Genomic DNA, 19,988 nt, shown 5'->3' with positions numbered 1-19,988 from the left:
TAAAGGGCTCCAGAACTTTTATTCCTTCTAAAGAGCTTCAGATTCATCCACAGTGGTAAATCAAGGCAATGTTTCAGGGATATCTGATTTAGCAGATATGCTATAATTCATTTTTCTCCAGCTTTCAAGTTTTGGGTATCTTTTTCAACAGGCCAAACTATATGACAGTTTTTTCCATCATCTGGAATCACCATTATAATCTGTCCTCAGTGCTGTATATTTATTACATGTTTTGAGTATGTTTGCTAGGTGATGCTGGAATGAAATATATATATATAAAAAGCAAGGAAATGCAACTGTTTTCCTAAAATAAAAGATGTGGGGTTTAATTATTTAATTACACTGAATATTTTCGTCATAAAATACAGCACAGACAGTGTGCACCTTTTAAAAAGGTAGTTTATCCTGTGAGCAGGTCTGTTCCCAGTTCATTGATAGCTATAGCACGTCACATGAGCAGAAAGCAGCACAGTCTGTAGTCAGGATCAGTATCAACTTAATACTCTGTTCCCTGCTATTTTCAAAGCACAAGATTAAGTATTTACTGAGTTGGCTCCTGAAAATGTGTGCACTTTTTTGTTTATTTTTGTCTACTTGAAAATAGTATAGTAGTCAGAAATTAAAACACTGAGAAACAAATTTGAATTAAAGAAGATGACAGTTATATTAGGAAGACTTTTTAGCAACAGAATGATTTTTTGAAAATTATTTACTGAAATACTTTTAACATATACTCTATTGGATTTATGCATGATGTCTGTTAAATTGAGCTAAGTTCTCAATTCGTTTGTGCTTCTAAATTCCTCCTGGTATGTGTGATCATTAGTTCAGGTAAGAATGCAGTGGGATCATTAGGTATATCAGCGCAGGCAGAGGCCTGAATATATGCTGAGAGTTTACTGTGAGAGAGAGCTCACCCCTTGACAAAAGAGTGGAAGAGTCAGAAAACATGAGGCCTAGAGAAGACATCCAATTAAAGAAAAATATTGTGCATTCCAAAAACAGTGCATGTACTTAAGAAACCCATCTGCTGTGCGGGGACAGCTTTACTCTACATGAGGCTGCATAAAAACGACACCTTCCTACTCACTTCATCTGTTCCTGGTACATTTTCAGAATTGAATCTCCTTACTTTAGCATCAAATTTGGATTTCTTATTATAAACACTATGAAAAATTCGGGGCCTCTCTCCTCTTAATTGTACATGCATACAAACAAATACCAAAAAACTTTTTCCAGGCTCTACTCTTTTCTAAATACAAGCTTGCAATGATGCAAATCATGCTTGGATATTACTTAGTGGTATCACGGCTACCAGGTTCCAAGCTCTTCCCTTGGCACAGATATTTGCATTTACTTGAAGTACATGAAAAGCCCCACCAGAAGATGGAAAAGGCAGCACATATTTTTGCATGTTTTGATGATTTGTAGGCCTAAGTGCAAAACCCAATTCCTGGCTGCACCTCAGTGAGCAGGCTGAAACACTGCATGGTCATGCAAGTTCACCAGCAATGGAGCATCTGAAAAGAGACCTTACTTTAAGTGGCCTTGTGATGAATTTGGTAGTTAAATTGTCTGAAACCAGAAAATGGCCTTTCAAATGAATGAGGAATTGCTTGTATAACCACATAGCACATTACAGTGTGCCAGGGTACCCCAAAATACCTAACTGACCTTGGGTCAAATTAAGCTTTGAGGCCTGCATCTAACTATGGGCACTTGGCTTTGCAAATCTAACCATGTTCTCTCCATTTAAAATTTTGAATGGGATTTCTTCCATGTCTTCTGAAAGACAAAACCTTTTATTCAAATGTTACACATGCTGTTACGCATGACTGTAACCATTTCTACGCTTTGCTCCAACATGCAAGCGCTGATCTTTCAGCTCTGCATCCTGGCTTCTGACTGAGCTACACAATTATGAAAGAGAAATCCAGTATCTTTAGAGAAAGGCAGCTCCCAGTGCTGTTGCTAGATCTAGGGGGTAGAAGCTAGCCTAGCTGTGGCTTGCTGTCTTCCAAGAGGTGAGGTTTTCCTGCTTCTGCTCTCACTTTGGAACATCTCCCCATAGTTCTACACCAGGCATTTCAGGAAGACTGGTTTAGCTACACCCTGTGCCAGAGAAATCATGACACACAGTGTGTGGTCCATAGAAATTGGGAGCTATACACAACAGGCAGTGGCAGTTGTTTTCTCTATTCTCCCTTAAGCCACTTTCTTTTCTTTTTTCCATGCCAAAAATACTTATTCTTGGAGATCTGACTCTGTTCTTATCAGACTGGACCGACCACGTCCTGGAAGCACATTGTGTGTTTGTTATGCAGGAGGGCTGTGGCTGCTGAGCTCCCTTTAAACACAGATGGATGATGTAGATTTTAACAAGGGCAGTCTAATGAATATATGCAGTAACACTTTTCAGAGGCTTCTGACTTAAGACTTGGATGGGTCTGCACAAAGACGAGCAAAGATTAACCTCCTGCCCTAGAGATCCATCTCCAAGCCAGCTTTCAAGCCTCCAATCCATAGCACCAAGTGGCAGCTATTTTTAAGTTACCTACTTTTTTAACCCTACCAACAAGGCCCTCTGGTTTTCTGGTTTTATCTCACTTCTGGAAAAACACAAAATGTTGCTAAAACTTCCAAAGAGTTGTCAGCCTGAGGAAAAGAGCAAGGATGAAAAACTTTGTCCCTCATGTTTGTAGTTCTGCAAAGATATAACCTTCCTAAAGTACTGGAGTATTGCAAAGCTCTCAGGGTTTTTTTGTTTTGGTTTGGTTTTTTTAATCCAGCATTCTGCTGTTCCTGTTACCAGCAGTTCATACCAGTTTAGTGGCTTATTATGGCACAGTCAGCAAATATCAATCCTAAAATTATGTACGGAAGCATATCTTGGAGTGGCATTTATCCCCATTCCAGCCTATTGTCTAAACGTGCAAATTGTTAACTCTATAAAACTCTGCACAAATAATATCAAGCTTTTCTTGAGGATCCAAAAGGAAGTTGCATCCAGCAAATTCAGGTACTTAACACTTCATCAAATTGTCTTTTACAGATTAGTTGTCGATACTGAAGGAATGATGAAACCACTACTGCCAGAAATGGAAAGCTATACTGTACCTCCCTATTTTTTACAGGCCCTCCTTAAATACATTCCCTTGTTGGAAAGATGATAGTAAGCCAGAGGGACCTCATTTCAGATGGCAGTTTTCACATAAGAGAACAAAACGATGGCTGTCTTTCCATTCTAAGTTTAAAAGGTTGTCTCAGACATCACTGGAAAGAGCAACTAAACACTCAACAAAATCATTATGATGCAGGGAAAGAGCAAACAGGCAAGAAAATGCCCTATGCTTGACAAATGGGAAAAGCAAGAATGAAAATTGGAATGAAGAAATTCTTGCCATCTCATACTAGGTGAAAGGGAGTCAGGGAGGAGGTGTTCATGTTCTAATTGCTGAAGCACCACCCTTGAGTACAGTCCTTTTGCAAGGCTGTATTTCTAAGAAACTGGTGTAAGAGCCAGGCAATTTTTGCATGACTTGTGTGTCAGTTTCCTCTTTAGAAAATGGCAGAACTGTGAATGTGATCTGCATCGAAGAGGAGTAGGAAAATTTCACCCTTTGACAGTAACATGCTGACACCATTTTGTGCCAAAGGCTACAACTCCCTGAACTTGCCATCCATTTCCCTGGTTGGATGACTCGGTTTATCTGCTCCCCATTTCACCCCAGTGCTGTTCAGGACCTGCCCAAAGCGGGTCCCTGGGGCTGGCCAAGTGGATGTATCCTCTTTGTAGCTGTGTGTGGTGACCACCAGCCTGGTCTTGCTTCCTGTTAGGAAAGGGACTGACAGGCTTTCCCCACCCATCTGCTAAGCATGGGTTTTATGTGCTTCTCCCACGTTGGTACTAGCGCAGGGCTCTCCTCCCCAGCCCATACAACTCCCATTATTCACATCTCCTTCACAAGAATCTGCTTGGTTCAAGCTGCAGGAGGCTTTTCTATGAAAGTTAGATTATACACTCGAGTGTGATCCAGTCAGTAGAGATGGAATTGATATAGTATCAAGTTTGAAGTAACTTAGTATCGTGTAACTTTGCTGTCCTAAACTAGCTCTCCTGGTCCTGTTAACTTGAACTCAAATGTCCTCCATGGCATGCCACCATGTGTCATCTCTTCCTGCATCATACCAGCCTAGTGGCTGTTTGTGCACATCATGAGCTTTTAAAGACGACCTTTAAGGTTTTCTTAATATAGTCTGACTTCAGATCATCCACAGAATGCCTTCAGATATTAAAACCATTTTCTGTCTGACTCAGACACTAGTTTTAAGTGACAGTTAATCAGGGGAGAATTATATCATTTAATTACAACCCCCCCTTCCCTAAGTGGCTGTATTTCTACCCTGTCAGTGGTTTAGAACTATGTTTTTCTTCATTTGAAAATTATTGTTTTGGTCACATTCAAAAGTTACTGGTGAACACCATTTATAACATCTTAACACAGAAACACTTCTATCCTAATTGTTCCTCCTTCATACATATCTACATTGGAAAAAAGTTTTCGAAGTGTTATATCCATGTTGCGGTACTCATTACTGTTTAGCCAACTGAGCTAGATATACACGACTGTTTCACCAGCTGCATCCCACAGTATAATTCAGCATCACCATTCATCCAGTGGCAATGGTTCGTTGAGCTCCATCATTTTAAGCAGCTCCCAAATCCCTCCCTCACCGTTTACTTGCAGGGCTGCACTATAAACCAAGCCCGTGAAATGTTTCATGTCAACCTCAATCTCACAATGTAGCACTTATTTATTACATGTTTAAATCTAGACCACTTACTGACACAGCTCACCTGCGCTAGAAAGTTTCCCTGCCACACGTGTGATGTTAGCAGAGGGTATCAAAGGACTGAAATGACATAAATTAGAACTGGGAGATGGAGTTATACTCTTAATTATTTCTTCCTTGTTCCTTTCTTCTTGCTTTATTTTATTGCTTCCATTTTGGTGTAAAGATTTCAAAACAAACAACAACCAAAAAAAAAAAAACCCCCCCCCCCCAAAAAAAAAACCAACCAAAAAAACAAACCCAAACAGCTGTCAACCTCCCCATCTCCCCCAAAACATTCCACATGAAGCAAGTGTCAAGCTAAGTAGATACAGCATAACAGACATTCTGCTGAAAAATTATCCAACTTTGAGCTCGTATTAGGAATATTTACAGATAATGGGTAATACCTCTAGGTCCCAAAGACAACTCTAGCTTCTAGTCCTGTGAGCATCATGCACCTTTATTAATATTGTGCCTGAAGTCTGTGGGTCAAATTATTTAAATGTACACTGCACTAAAGAATATTCTCCCATCTATATAAAGAATTACAACTCATAAACTGGTCCTTTACCCAGTTTCATTTTAGGCGACATAGAAACATTGGGAGTGCTTGTTCAAAAAAAGTAAAAAGAAAGTAGTGTCATATTTTTGCCTTCTTCCCTTTTTCCTCTCAACTTTACTCTGAGATGGTGGGTTAGGTTCTGATTCCATTTATTCTACTCTAAATCACAGACTTGTCTACAAGTTACTGAATACTTGATTAAGTGTGATTTCAGAGTACTTTATCTTTTCTGCATCAGATCCCCATGGTCATTCCTAGAGAGCAGCATAGCATGGTTTTATGACAGCTCACTGCCAAAACTGAGCAAAACACACTGTGTTTGGCAAGTGTTAAGAGCTCCTACAAAGCGAGCTGCAGCTGGTCATAATGCAACTCCTTGCAATTCATCCCCTGGTCTACTTAGGTAGGAAGAGACCAGCCCCTCCACTGTGCGTCTCTGCCATAAAACACCACTTCTGAACCCAGAACCTGTCAGATGAAAATCCCAGCTGAGCTTCATTTAGAAACCTCCCCTCTAGCCCAGATTTCTCTTAATACTGTGAAAAAGTACATACATGTACTACAATAGATTAAAGTAAGGTCTGAGAACCTGAAGCCTGCAGGCTGCTCAGAGCCACAGCTTCATTTCACATGGACCACAAAGTTTCCCTTCCTCACACACGAATGCGCCAACACGCTGACTGAGAAAGAATGACCAAGTGGCTGATACCACTGGTGACAATTACGAAGAATTCCCGTTTATATTATAAAACTAACGTGGCCCACGGGAATGCTGAAGGGGAAATATTAGCACAGCAAGGTCCCCACAGCAACAATACTACAAATTACAGGGACCCTGAGTCTATCATGGAAGCCTCACTAAATCTACCAACATTGGCAACCTCAGTGGCATGACTTTTTTTTCCCCTCCCTGTCTGCACATATTGGTGCTTTTCCCTTTTTTTCTCCCTCATCTTTGCTATCTCTAACTCCTCTCAGTAATTAGAGTAACAGAGTCCATTCAAATGGGATCCAGACAAAAAGATGCACTGAAGCTGGGCTCTCACACTCTTACATTGGTGACATAAAAAGAGATGAACAGAAAAAGTTGGAATTAGCTTTCATAAATGGAGGCAATTCTCACACTACAACAGCAATCATCAAGAAACTTTTCACTACACGTTGGAGGTGCACCTTTTTTATTGTCTAAGCATTCAAAACTAATTTTCCTTCAAGCAAAGACACTGCTTTTCACTGAGTGATAATGTCAATGCTACTTCAAACATTTCAATTTTCAGCCTTTTTTGGTGTCTTATGACTTAAGTGTAAGAATTCTGAGACAGAAGTGGGTAGATGTTTTTGCCCACATTTTCACATTCAAATTAATTCAAAATAATTTTGAATTTTCCCTTTTTTTAAATGTAAGTGAACAAGAGAGTACACTGTCTCATAGACCACCCTCCCGCACTGTTTTTCAGGGTATATCTGTTCAATTTTTTCTATGTTTCTGCTATGAAAAAAAATGATTCAAAGCAGAATTCATCTCACTTCATTTAGAGACTTGTAAGGGAAGCATCTCCAGGATTGGATCTAGGATCCCTGTGTAGTCCCCGAAGAGGAACAGCAGTAAGGCAAGATTCAACCCCAACATTTCAGATGCTTCCCTAGGATGAGATGAAAAGTCCTGCTTCCCCCTTCATTGACTACACTGTGCACTATAGATTGCTCAAATCCCTGCCTCTTTCATTATATTGTCTTCCCTGACTACTTAAAACCTGCCCATTTAGTTCCAAGGTTTTTGAAGCAAGGACTGTCTTCCTTCATATACATGTGCAACAAGTAAGTCAAGAGGATCATGCCAGCATGACTGTGGCCTTTATTTGCTGCCAAGTATGAAACATCAAGAATAGTGGTAATGCTAATGCCCTAAACAGATTAGCTATTACAATTCATGGAAAAAACAATGATTTAGATAAGAATAATACTGAAAGCCTATAGCGAAATAAAAAAATAATTTAAAAAACCCAACAAAAAACCAGCCATTGCATGCAACATGACTCTAAAAGGCCAGATATGGAGAGCAATCAAAAAGAAAGCTTTGTCTGGCTTACAGTCTCTCCTTGTTGTGGTTATGGACTCTGATCTGTTACAGCAGCAATAAATTTTGTTTATGGCCTTTAGCTTTTACAAAGAAGGTGAAAGAAGGACAAATATCATGTTGTCTCCAGTCCTTAACTAAAAAAAATTAAAAAAAAAAAAAGGGGAACAAAAAAGGGCCTTTTAACAGAGCTGAGGACAAGTGGAGTTCATCTGTAGCTAGTAAAGGTTTCTGATCCCAAATTTCTCAAACCTGGGCTACATCGCCTTTCCAGGTGACTCTATCTTTCCTAAGCTACTCTTTGCTTCCAAATGTGCAATGAAGAGAGCCATCACCTCTCAGTCATGCCATACATTAAATACTGCAGGCAAAACATGGCTGTTTAGATGTTCTCACTAGGATCCTCACAAAGTATGTATTCCACTTGGCCTCAGTCATTATAGCTACCGGGCTGGGCAACAGCATGAGGAAAAAAGGGTGAATTCACCTAAATAAAAAGATGAGCTTTCGGGCAGGAAGGCTGTCCTTGGTGAACTAGATGCAGGTGGCTTTGTAGTGAAGAAGATTCAGAATTTCTTCAAGCCACCAGAAGTGGAAAGTAAAGTGTAACAGTGCAGTTCAAGTCAGACTGCTGCACATGTGCGGAGAGAAGTGCAGCAGTCAAAATTAACCTGAAATTTGTAAAGTATTAATACAATCAGAGCACCAGGAATTAAAACCTTTGGAAACACCTTATACTGTCTTCACTAAGCAAAAATATACTTAACCAAATGATATACATCTCAACCCTTACTGCAGCACCTACATTTTTTTCTATATAAAACTACTGATGCACAGTTTAAAACCCCACTGCACGTGAGTCTCTTTAGCATGCACAATTCTCACCTAAACATGACATTATTTCACCTGTATTCAGACTGACCTCTCTCTCCAGTCTAATAGCAATATCTTCAAAATAATATTATATTCCTTTGCAGGCTCCCTCTAATTTAATAAAACCTTCTCAAGTGAACCTAATCAGTGGCTGACTGATGTACTTGTATAGATACAGCTTTAATTAAATTACTAAGCCGAATTTCCATAGAAGGGTTTCCTTTCACAAACAAATAAATGCTGAAAACGTAATTTGAAGAAAAACTTGCAAAGGAAAAAACGGGGGAATAGCAAAAGTAAGGTAATTACCTATCTCCCTTTGGTTTTCTTTTTTGTACTGTCTTCCCTTTGGGTCGTCTTTCACTTCCTAAACAGGGGCTCCCACCAGGGCCTGTTACCCGTATTGATTCAAGGCCTTTGGAAGATTTCTTAAAAGTAAATTCCACAGGTTCTCCTTCTTTTAGGCTTCTAAATCCTTCCATGAAAAGCTTGCTCTGTAAATAGGAAAAATACTCTTGGTTACCGTTGCCTTAAAAACAGTATTTACATTTATAATCAATAGGACAAATTACCCCATCTACCACTGTACAACACATGCAAGTTGAGTAACAGTGTCCTCTGCATGAGCTGTAGCAGAGGATAGTACACATTACAGTACTGGATACACTGAATACCCTATTCAGTGCTAAACACGTAACAAGAACCTGTTTTCAGTATCAGCAAAACTGAAATAACGTTTTCCTTTTCCATGATGAATGCTATAGATGAAGCAGAAGAAATGCTGCCATTCTTAAAACCCTTAAGAATTCTTAACAGGTCTCAGGAAGTGAAAAGGTCTGGAAAGAGAGCAAATGTTCACTTCAGAGCGAATTAATTTATGACCAAAGTTTTAATAATTTGCATTCTTTATATCTGAGATATGCGTCTGCTGCTCTGAAAATGAATCAAAGATACAGCAAGCACGAGAGGTATGAGGAAGGCACTCTGAACGAAGTCCGCTGACATGGGCAATTCAAATATCCCTAGTGAGCTGCTGAATTTCTCTTCACTACACCAAAAATCTTATCTACCTAGCATGATTTATGTATGGGTTTCTATTTTCATTCACAGAAAAGGAAATTTTCATCATCAGGGCAAGCAAAATAAATACTGATAAATATTTTAACATTACACTGCAGTAGCAAAATCTTGGACAAGCTGAAGTCAACAGAAGCTTACCACTAATTCTGATACAATGAAAATTTTCATCACGATCCCAAACAAATTATGTACAATTGTAAATCTGCATTTCAGGACAAATCTGATTAATCAAACTCTTAAATAAAATGATCATTGAGTTAAGTGATAGGGAGGCTTTTGGGGGCGGTGGAGATAAAGTAGTTGTAGTACACTTTTATTTTAGAAGTTACACAGTACATAATTTAGATCAGTTGGAATCACAGAGAATGTGATAAAATTCCTCAACTTACACAGATTTAAGAGTTTTTTCAGGAGAGTTATAACACATATTTTCTTCCTTTGCTCATGAATTCCTCAGAGGAAAGAGAAAAAAATGTATCCTGACTGATTCTTAATCCATTCTCTAGCATTCACTTGGCTGAACCATGGAGTCAAGAAGGAAATCTTCACTGCAGGTGCCATCCCAAATCAGTCCAGTGTCAAGTCCAGTGTCCAAGTGACACATGACTCTAGACTGCATCTGTTACCCAACAAGTGCAACCAGGAACATGTACAAATCAGATGGCAATCCCTGACACGGGCTCCCTGTAACCATTTACGGGAGGTCTGCAGCACCAAGACACCGTTTTAACAGAGCCCAAGAACTGACACCTACACAGTTCATAGCACACAAAGGGGCAGCTGGTCTCTTCACAAGGACACACAGAGAACAGGACCAAAAGCAAGAGCAGTTCCCCCTGAGCTGCTACAGAGCACGCTAGTTTCAGCTACAAGGAGAAATTGCTCACTATAAAAAGAATTAAACAGAGAAGCCCAAAGTAATAGTTCCCTTTGCCAGAAATAGTTAAGATTCATCTTACCAGGGCTCTGAATAACCTAATCCAAGGCCCTGCTTTCAGCAAGAGGTTGAACCAGATGAAATCAAGAAGAGCCTCCAACCTAGGCTTTTCTGTGATTCTGATATCCTAACCCAGCGCTGAATCACACCTGGTGAGACTGGAGAACAGGCTCCAGTTCCTGGTTCTGCAGCAGAGCTACCTTGGGGGACCTGTGTCACTTAACTTCTCCCTGTTTTTCTGAAGAGGGGTGCCACTGCAAAGTCTATTTTTCACAGCACTAATAGACTAAACTATAAATTATAAAATAATTTGGAATATTTATTTTAATGAAACCATGTGAAAGCATACATGCCTCAGCTTCCTGAAACCCCAGGTTCTCAGTGTACCCAGCAAAAGACACTACCAATGCTGGTCTGAGTGGCTCAGGTGCTTACAATTTTTCCAGCAGCCAAAAGTAACCAAGAACACAGCTCCACTTGTTAGGACAAAGGCTGGTTTTGCTTATCCAGTTGTGCAGTTCTAGTAGGTTTGGCTCTCCCATCAAATGTTGTAACAATGTGAAACACAAGACAAATCGCTGATTTTAGAGGCTAGAGGTTGAGCACTATTTAAAAGGTGGGGGGAATAGCATGGGAGGGCTGTGGGATGCATGAAAGAAGAAATATGTAAGATCTGTTCCCTGAACCATTAGCTTGGCTTTTTTAAAAAATGAAAATTTAAGGCATGAAAAAATAAATATGCAAGTGTTCTTACTAATGCAACTGGAGGACAGTAATTGTACATAAACCAATGAAACAAACCATCCAGGAAGGCAGGATTATTTCAAACAAGCCCTCCACTTTGAAATGTCTGTATAGCAATAAGGGGATCTTTGTCACAATGAAGAACCATCCAAGTTCAGAATATGCCCGAAGAAGACACCACCACTCATCAACTAAACAATAAATACTGCCTGCGGCATGAGCCCATTTCTAGGTCCATCCACACCTCTTCAGTCTTCAGTGGCCACCAGGGAATCTTGCTGAAAGGAAAGAACTGAACAATGTGTATTCTGTCCCAAAATAAGTACACAGTTGAATGTTCCAAAACAAGACAATCAGCACAACACAGATGGGTGCTAATCACAAGGGAACCTCAAAGGCATAAGCCCGTATTTTCCTGCAGTACTGAACACAGCATGGATGCTTGTCTACTTGTTTAATCACAACTTAATGAAGATACAATTAAGTCTCAGTAAGAGTTATGCATTTTTTCCTGAGTTCCACCGTTATTAAAAAATGCCAAGCGGTTAACATCTGATACACATTACATTGTCTTCTACTTTACCTCAAAATAAATACTTGCTTAAAACGTAAGTTAAAGTGGGGTGTTATTAGTATCCTAGAATGTTTTTATTTTTCTTGTTTCACTGTTAGCAGCAGAACTTGATTTCTGAACAAAACATTCTATTTACAAGAGATTTTTAAACACATTTAAAAGCCTAAGTAAAGCAACAATCATGCTGTCATGAATCACATGTAACGCAAGTGTACATTTTTTGCATGTGTGGGTTTTTTTGAGCACTTTTAACAACAAAAAATGTTGAAAAAACCCCACTTCAAGTGACTTGCACAGTTCTTCCCTTGAATAGACCTCAACAGCTTTTCAATGTTAGAGATGGATTTGGTGCTGACTTACTGTGCAAATGTATATAGCTCATGGGGAGATTCTCCGAGGGTGCAGCAACAATTCAAAGCCATTGTGAAAAAATGGCATTTGGAAACCAGCAAAACAAATCTAAAACCTGAATCCCTCTTAATTTGTCTAAAGAGTTGAACAAAAAATGTCTATAAAGTTGATAATTTAATGTTGAGAGACCTAGTTCAATATTTTCCTCACATTACTTAAACAAATAAAATGGACACAATTAAAAGAAGCCAGAGTTTCAAGTCAGTGAACCATTTCTAGAGCCCTGAATGGGGTGTATGGGCACACCGCCAACCAACAAAGAAAAACTTAAAAGCAACGTGCTTTTCCTTGTTTCTCTCTTTCAGCTGTCAGAGACTTTAACTGTTATTTTTACCAGTGGTTTCAGACTAGAGCTTTTTATTAATTTTCTCTTTTTAATTTGGCAGGACCATTTATGGCAGGTTTTTTGTGGGTTTTTGTTTGTTTGTTTTAATTTAATTTTTTTAATAGATATTCTTATGTAAAATCTCACACATCTCTGTTACAAGCAACGGCTTGGTCCAAAATGCTGGCAATCTTATAGTACTATTGGCAACAACAGATATGAACAGAAAACTCCATGATCACAAGTTCATGGAAAGCATTTCCTACTGCAAAACAAAAATCAAAACTTAACAAATATAAACTGTATTAGCAAAATGGTCCCCAAAGAAATACACCAATTCCTGGGCAGTGTCAGCGAGTGCTTACAGCTCTCACCAGGCTCTACAAAAGAAAGGAAGTTTGGGATTAAGGATCATTACAGGGGGCCCGATTGCCTCAGATATGTGTGCATTACTTTTAATAAGTGTGGGGAGTAAGTGCCTCATCACAACTTTGCCATTTCTAGTCAGGGCTGTGAACAACCACTGTTGCAGACATTAAACCCTTTAGAGGGACGAGGCGGAAAAGTTATTTGGTGGCATTCTGCTTACGTTGTTTATTTTCTGTATCTCTCATTTCTGCCCCTTTTTATCTAGTGATTGATTGATTGCTTAGTACAATGACCAGACGCCACCAGTATGCTGAGTTTCCCAAAGTAAGAAAACTGTTTTCCCTCCAAAATTATCTACAATTAAATCCAGACATGAAGGAAAGCATAGCCTAAAGCCCAACCACAATAAAGATTGTAAGAAAATCTCTCCAAAACAACCTCATACAGTTCCATCAAGAGCCAGCAACCTCTGAGTAAAGCAAGAGCACACAGTGAGAGGACCCAGAAGTAAAACAATTTACACTGGACGCATACTAGGGCTCTTCCCTGCATTAAGGCAAAACCTATGCAGAATAGTATCAGTTGCATGATACAAGTCCTGCTACACGGACTTTTACTGTTGACCATAAGTTCATTACAGGAGGTTTGTGAAGACCATGTATTTTTGCAGGCAGAATGCTAAAACAAACAAAAAATTCACTACCCTGAACAACAGCCCCTCCAAGGGACACGTGCACTAACACAGGATTTGAAGACTGGGCACTCACAAAACACCCCAACACTGCTCCTGCTGACCCTCAAGGGCTTGTTCCTGCTCCTAGAGGCTTATCTTGCACCAAATCTGGCACTTCTTTTGGTCCTCTCCCCATAAGCCAATTTAACTCACTAATCTGACAGGAAACAAACTCAGTTTAAAAAGACGGGGGGAGGATAAGAGGAAGAGGAAACAGAGATACATTTTTGTTTTTCCAGTGAGCTAAATCTATTCACAGAAAAGTTCAATGAGCTCCAGGGCATACACAGTGGAAACGGCAACTTTTGAGATGAGAATGTGTTCCTTAATATTTTATGCAAAAAAAAAAAAAAGCTACAGCATTATGGATTTTTTTTAAAGCTCAACATAACACAAAGTAGCTTTAAAAATAAAGCTACAAAACACTGTTTCTGAAACATTTGCACTTCAGCTCTTAGACAAGGAAGAGCCATGTACACTACATGTATAAAACATTTATGAGAAAGGGTGAGCTACTGCAAGTAACTTTACAGTAGGGAAAGAACCGGTACGCAGGCAGTAACCACAATGCAGCTGGTACACTGCAATTTCACACCTTTATTTACTGGAATTTGTTTCTGTCTTGAATTTCCACCATGACCATAGTCATGTTCATAACCTTGTTTCCATTCATCATCCTGTCGCTGTCCCCACACTGTTATTTTTCTTACTGAGAAGTGTTCAAAGGTATTTATTTAACTTTTGAACAAAAGGCTCTCTCTAATTCAAAACCACCCTCCCTATACAACAGAACGATTTCTTCTTTCTCAATCTATGTATCTAAAGAAACTTTTATTAATTGCTTTAACTTTTAAGAAGTTTAAATGAATTCTAATTCAGCTTAATACTTTCAGTTCTTGTTCCGTCACAACTTCCAAGAAGTTACCTCCTTTGATAATCTATTCCTTTTTTTGCATTATCTTTTCTCAACCAATATCCCTCCCAGGAAAAGGTTCTCTGCTAGAAGGATTACCTAATTTGCCACAATTTTCCTTTACTTGGGATTCAAGTTGAACCTTTTCTGTATTTAAGTCTCTGTACTTCAGCTCACCTATGTTCACTAACCAGTTCTCTTAATTTAACACATATTCATCTTTAAGAAATTGTTACCAACTTTTTGTCATCCCACTTAAACCAAGTAAACACAGTTCATATTTTATCTTCATTTTTTGAACAATCATGTTTTCTGTAGGGTAAGCAATTCCTTTCAAGCCCAAAATAACACAACTTCTATTCCAAATTACTCTTTTGGTAAGAAAACTATTGCTGGTAACACATCATTACATCATAGTATTACACACACTGCCTGTATATAAATCTAAGCTAGAGATCTACAACAGGTCTCCCATAATTCCTTCCCAAAGTGACTTTGGCCAAATAGATTCTACTGTGTCCATGCTACTCTTTATTCCTTTACAAGGTGCCAACTTCTTTGACAACACCTTACTAATTTTCTGCATAATTTTAAGTATTTGTGTTCAGTCAATGAATGCTATTTGACCATGTTTTTGCTGTCTCTGTATCTGGTTACATATTCAGCAGTGGCTGTTCTAATTTTGCATACTAATAAAAAGAGCCTGGATAATAAACATATCTTTTGCTTTTCCTCCCTGACCTAATCCTCTTTTCTTGCTATAGTAAGTGTATTTTTTGTTAGTGTAGCACCTACACAACTAGTGTTCTGCTAGTAGTTTTCACCCTTTTCTCCTTTGCATAGACCATTTATGTTACTGCATATGCAATTCTCCTTTACCCAATGTTCCTTGTTCTGTGCTTTAATACCAGGTACGAAAATCAAACCAATCTTTTCTCTCATTTCTTAGTTTAAGTATTTTCTCATCAGTCACACTAGGCACAAGAGAGAATTGACTCACTTCAGTCAGTTTCAAAAGGGCAGTTCCTCTTTTCCCACCAAAGCCTCGTACTGACTCAGGAAGAAAACCCTTTAGCTCTTCTTGGCAATGCCAGATTTCTGCAGTTTCTGCTCCCTGAATCAGTTCTATGCAGTCAAAAAACTCACCAGCACACCTCAAAAAAAGCCTTGCGAATGTGCAGCCATGGCAGATAAGGCTGTCCTGTGCAGCACCTTGCCAACACTTACATTGCCTCACTGATCTCCTGAAACCACACTATTAGTCCCAGACAGTTTAATCTCACACTATTAATCCCAGACCCTCAGAAGCTCCCCCACTGAGAAGCATCTTCTTCTCTTGATGGTCTCCCAATGGTCCAATACCTCCAAGCTCCCTCCCCACAAGTGTTCCCTTGCTACCAGCTGACCGCACTGCCTTTGGGAGCCCCATAGATCCCCCAGGATGGGGGCCCTTTCCTTCCTTCACTCACCGCTGAGTTATTGCACCCTCAGGCAAGTGCAGTCACTTCATGCAATTGAAACCACCTCATTCTCTGTTCCAAATACTCATCTGCTGTAGCACAGTTTTGCAGAAACCAGAAGGCTCTTTCTGCAAAGATTAGGAACAAACAAATATGACCTTTTATGCAATCAATAAACGCGGCAGATTACTCTCTTTCTATTTTCATTAGGATAAGGCTCTTTCTCTCCCCACCTTTTCTCCCCTTGATGTCCAGCTGACCAGACTCTCCAAGGCATCCTGGTATTCAATCCATTTTAGTGATGCTTCCAAGTGGAAAACTTCCCAAGAGGAAAAAAAACCATCATGACTGTTTGGTGTACCTCTTCCCCTGACAATGTGCAACAAACTGAAAAATTCATGAGCTGCATACTTTTGTAGTGTTCACCTAGGCATAGTATTTTTCAAACCTCTTCTCTGTTAAAAATACAAACTTCCAAGGCAGAGATCAAAACAACCCATTCCTGCAGCTCATCTATTACATGAAGAAAGGCGATATCGTACAGAATCCTAGACCTTTTCTCTTTCCCTTCTGGGAGAAAAAGAAAGAAGAAAAACAAAGAGTGGGCCACCAGAAAAGCCATGAATACCAACAAGTCCAGTTCATCCATTTCTTCAGAAAGGATACAAATACAGTGAAATCTGCAAGATGGATTTGGCTAAGCTGTCTCCTGTCAGGCATCTCTCCTCTAAGTTTAATGATGAGGACAGAACACAGCATGGCTATGCTTGATTCATTTAAAAAAGCATGCTGAATATACTGAAACACAGTTCTCTTCTAGCAGATCTAAAAATTAGCCAACCTCAATGTAAATCATTCCACAGAGCTGGAAATCAAAAGCACAGGAAGGTGCAATGTACAGTCTGCTGCATTTTTCGAGTACTGAAAATCTACGCTGGTAGAAAGCACAGAGTCAATGGTAGAGTTATGTCACCTAAACCACAGTTTCCTCCAGATACATTACACCTTTCTGGTGTCGTTAACCACGTTTTCAGAAACAACTGCAGCACCTCTATTTTCCATGCCTACCCTATGATGTCTGTGAGTTTCATTTCTGTGCTCCTCTATACACCCCCATGCACAAGAATGACAATCCCCTGTGTCAAGAGATGTTTAATCTATATAAAGGTTTCTTATCTACGTCCCTCAACACCTCCCACCATCCCAAGACACTGCATAGAATTAAAAATAAATTAGGCCCAGATTGTGATCTACTAATTCAGATGTAGCAGGATGTCTCTCTGCACATGCACCTTTCCCTTCCTCTGCATAAAAGTGGCCTGAGAGTAATCTTTTCTTACTATAGACCCTTAATATCCATCTCTGAGGAAGCTGTTCTTAACTTTTAAATTGCATACCAGCTGAAAAACAGTACCAGGAAAAATCTGAGAAAGCAGTTCATCCACCTTTCTGTAACCCCTCACATGAGAAAACAAAGCGGTTCACATTTCACTGGTAAACAGAAGAATGGCTAACACTGTGGGCAGCTACAGGAGCCACAGGCTGACACTAAAAACACCCTAGATTTTACACAAATGATTCAGCAAATCAGCATACATATGGAGTCCTGAACCTGTTCATCTTGCCCTATTGTCATGGCAAAACATATCCCGATTATCCCGACCTGCCTCTTTCTTCCTGAAGAGTAGTGTATCAGATAGCCACCAACAACTCTGCAGTCCAAAAGGCGAACAGAAGGTTAGGGTGAGGGTAGCAGGGTTGTGTTGGTAGATACAGGCTAATACATAACCAGGGCAAAAAGAATCTTACTTGTGAGCTGTAAGTTGAGGTAGGACTCTGGGGTGGGAAGGATGGAGGTAAGAGAGAGGATGGTTGTTGGATCCTGATGGAACTTAGCAAGTAGACTTTCTCAACAGGCCAGGGACAAGGTGGTGGAAGGGCTGGGTAATGCCAAAAGACATGGGTTGGTACCTTTCAAGGTATGGGCTAGCGCAATGGCCTGGCTGATGACTGAAGCTAAAAGCAAGCTGTGAAAAAGAAGTGGCCAATAGTTACAGAATCTACAGGTTCTCAAAGCCCCAGACAGGCCAACTCCGCCCTCTTCCCAGTCAAGTACTGGGAACAGAAAGAAGGTTTACAGGCCAGTCATGACTTGGGCCATGCTGGCAGTCCACCCCTGCCCCTATCTCCTTTTTTCTCATCCTCTCCAGCTACCTATGGGCTGGAGTCTGAAAAACTGTCCTCATATCACTTCCACCCTCTCCAGGCCCTGGGCTGAGAACTGGAGCCTGCCAGCCCAGAACAGCACCATGAGTGCAACTTCACCTCAGAAACCCGAGGTCATGGTGCAGAGAATGCTTTCTGAAAACTACCATCAGCTCCTTTAGTGCAAAGCCCCTCCGTGCTTCAATGACCTCTTCTAATTCTTCAGAGACAAATGTTGTCTGCTTGAAAGCTCCTGTGAGCCAGGGAGCGAGGGAGTAAGTGAACATGCATGGTATTTTAGCAAACTGAGAGTAACCGTGCCCTAAGCAATTCCAAGACAAAAATCCATTATCTTGTAAACAGACACCTCTCTCAAACTATTCACCAGCTTTTGGGCAAATACAGTTTTTACTTTTATGGTACAGGTGTCCTTGCTTCCCATCAAGGACTCACGTTGCACTGTGCAAGGTTCCACACAAGTGACAAAAGAAGCCATCCACAGGCAACACATCAATGCTGCTAAATCATTTGGAGGGTCAGAACCCATATTTACAATCTGTTTTTTAATTCCATTTACTTAATATGCCGATATACAAGCAAAACACAAAATACTGGTTAGAGTATTTGTTTACTAAAATCAAAGCTGCCACACACACAAGAATAAAACAGGAATATCTGACAAAATTGGTGGGGGTTCAAATGCTGTTGCTTATAAAACAAGTAATAAATAGGCAGAAATTTTATTGGGGATGGTTAGTTCTTTCCACAACATTATCTGTACTGTAAAACGAAAACCCTTTTCCCTTTACAATAAAAGCAAAATTAACAGCAACATTTATACTATATTAACAATTCCTAACTTATGATTCAAGGTCTCTAGTACTTTTATGATTCCTTAATTATGGCTTCCTTAGCTATTCTTGTACAGCAGATTATACACATTTACTCATTTTTTTTTTTTTAGAACTAGATAATCTAGCATGACATCAGTTCTACCAACTTATAGGCAGTTATATTTTTATTTGATACAATTTTATCAGAATTACAAGCATCTATTAGGTATGCAGATATCTGAACAAAAGAACACATTTGGTTTGGATGAAGAATGAGCACAAGGTTATTTTATACTTCAAACCTTAATTGCTTTTTTTTTTTTTGAGGCAAGAGAGTGGCAGATGATCCAAATACATGACAGTCAAGGTACTAGATAGCAGTGAAACTAGTAATAAATGTCTAGCTGGACATAATAGGAAATGAGTGGGTGACTTCAAATTAAACTATTTTTTAGAAATACACAGCAGGGGGAGGAGATAGCACTGAGGATTCAAAAAGTGACTTGACCTTAGCAGCACCTTTAACTTAGTATTTGGGAGAATATTCAAGTTTTAATTTTACCATGAACTAATTTCATAAACAGCTGCATTTTTAAAACTGACAGAAATTGTTGGTTTGGAGCTACTTCTGTTATCAAACCTATATTCTGTTACAGAAGACACAACCTGTATTTCAACGAAACTTCTGAATTTACAGTGATAAAAATGAGAAAACAGCATTTAAGTCAAAACCATTCTCAAGCAAATGGAAGGCAGATTAAAGTGATTTTTATGGAAGAGTACTAAGGATTTTAATTATAAAAGATAAATTGTTTAATGTTAGCATAGGTATTGGAGAGGTACTAAGAAATGCTTGAAAAACTTTGCTTTTAAAATACTGTTTTATTACTGTGGTTATGATTATGCTCATTTAGGTAGGAAGTAATTGTGAAATTGGAACATCATGCATACAGCTGCATCCATCAAATCACAGTAATGTTGCCTTTAGCTCATATTGCAGAAAATACAAGACTACTTAAATATTATTTAAGACTCCATTATTGAATCTGTCATTTT

General features: G+C 39.4%; 1 protein-coding gene across 4 annotated transcripts in view; it reads right to left on the bottom strand.

Annotated features, from left to right (window-relative positions):
* The window catches only part of LIN28B (lin-28 homolog B), a 100,185-nt gene that overhangs the window by 34,255 nt on the left and 45,942 nt on the right, over nucleotides 1-19,988 (bottom strand). For all 4 annotated transcript variants that reach the window (XM_032101343.1, XM_032101344.1, XM_032101345.1 and 1 more), the window contains one exon: nucleotides 8,658-8,842. In XM_032101343.1, coding sequence (XP_031957234.1) covers nucleotides 8,658-8,842 — 185 coding nt within the window. The remainder of the gene's footprint in view (nucleotides 1-8,657; nucleotides 8,843-19,988) is intronic.

Source organism: Corvus moneduloides, chromosome 3 (genome assembly GCF_009650955.1).
Source record: "Corvus moneduloides isolate bCorMon1 chromosome 3, bCorMon1.pri, whole genome shotgun sequence".
Classification (NCBI taxonomy): domain Eukaryota; kingdom Metazoa; phylum Chordata; class Aves; order Passeriformes; family Corvidae; genus Corvus; species Corvus moneduloides.
Note: the sequence above shows the minus strand (reverse complement) of the source record. Positions and strands in the feature narration are given on the sequence as shown.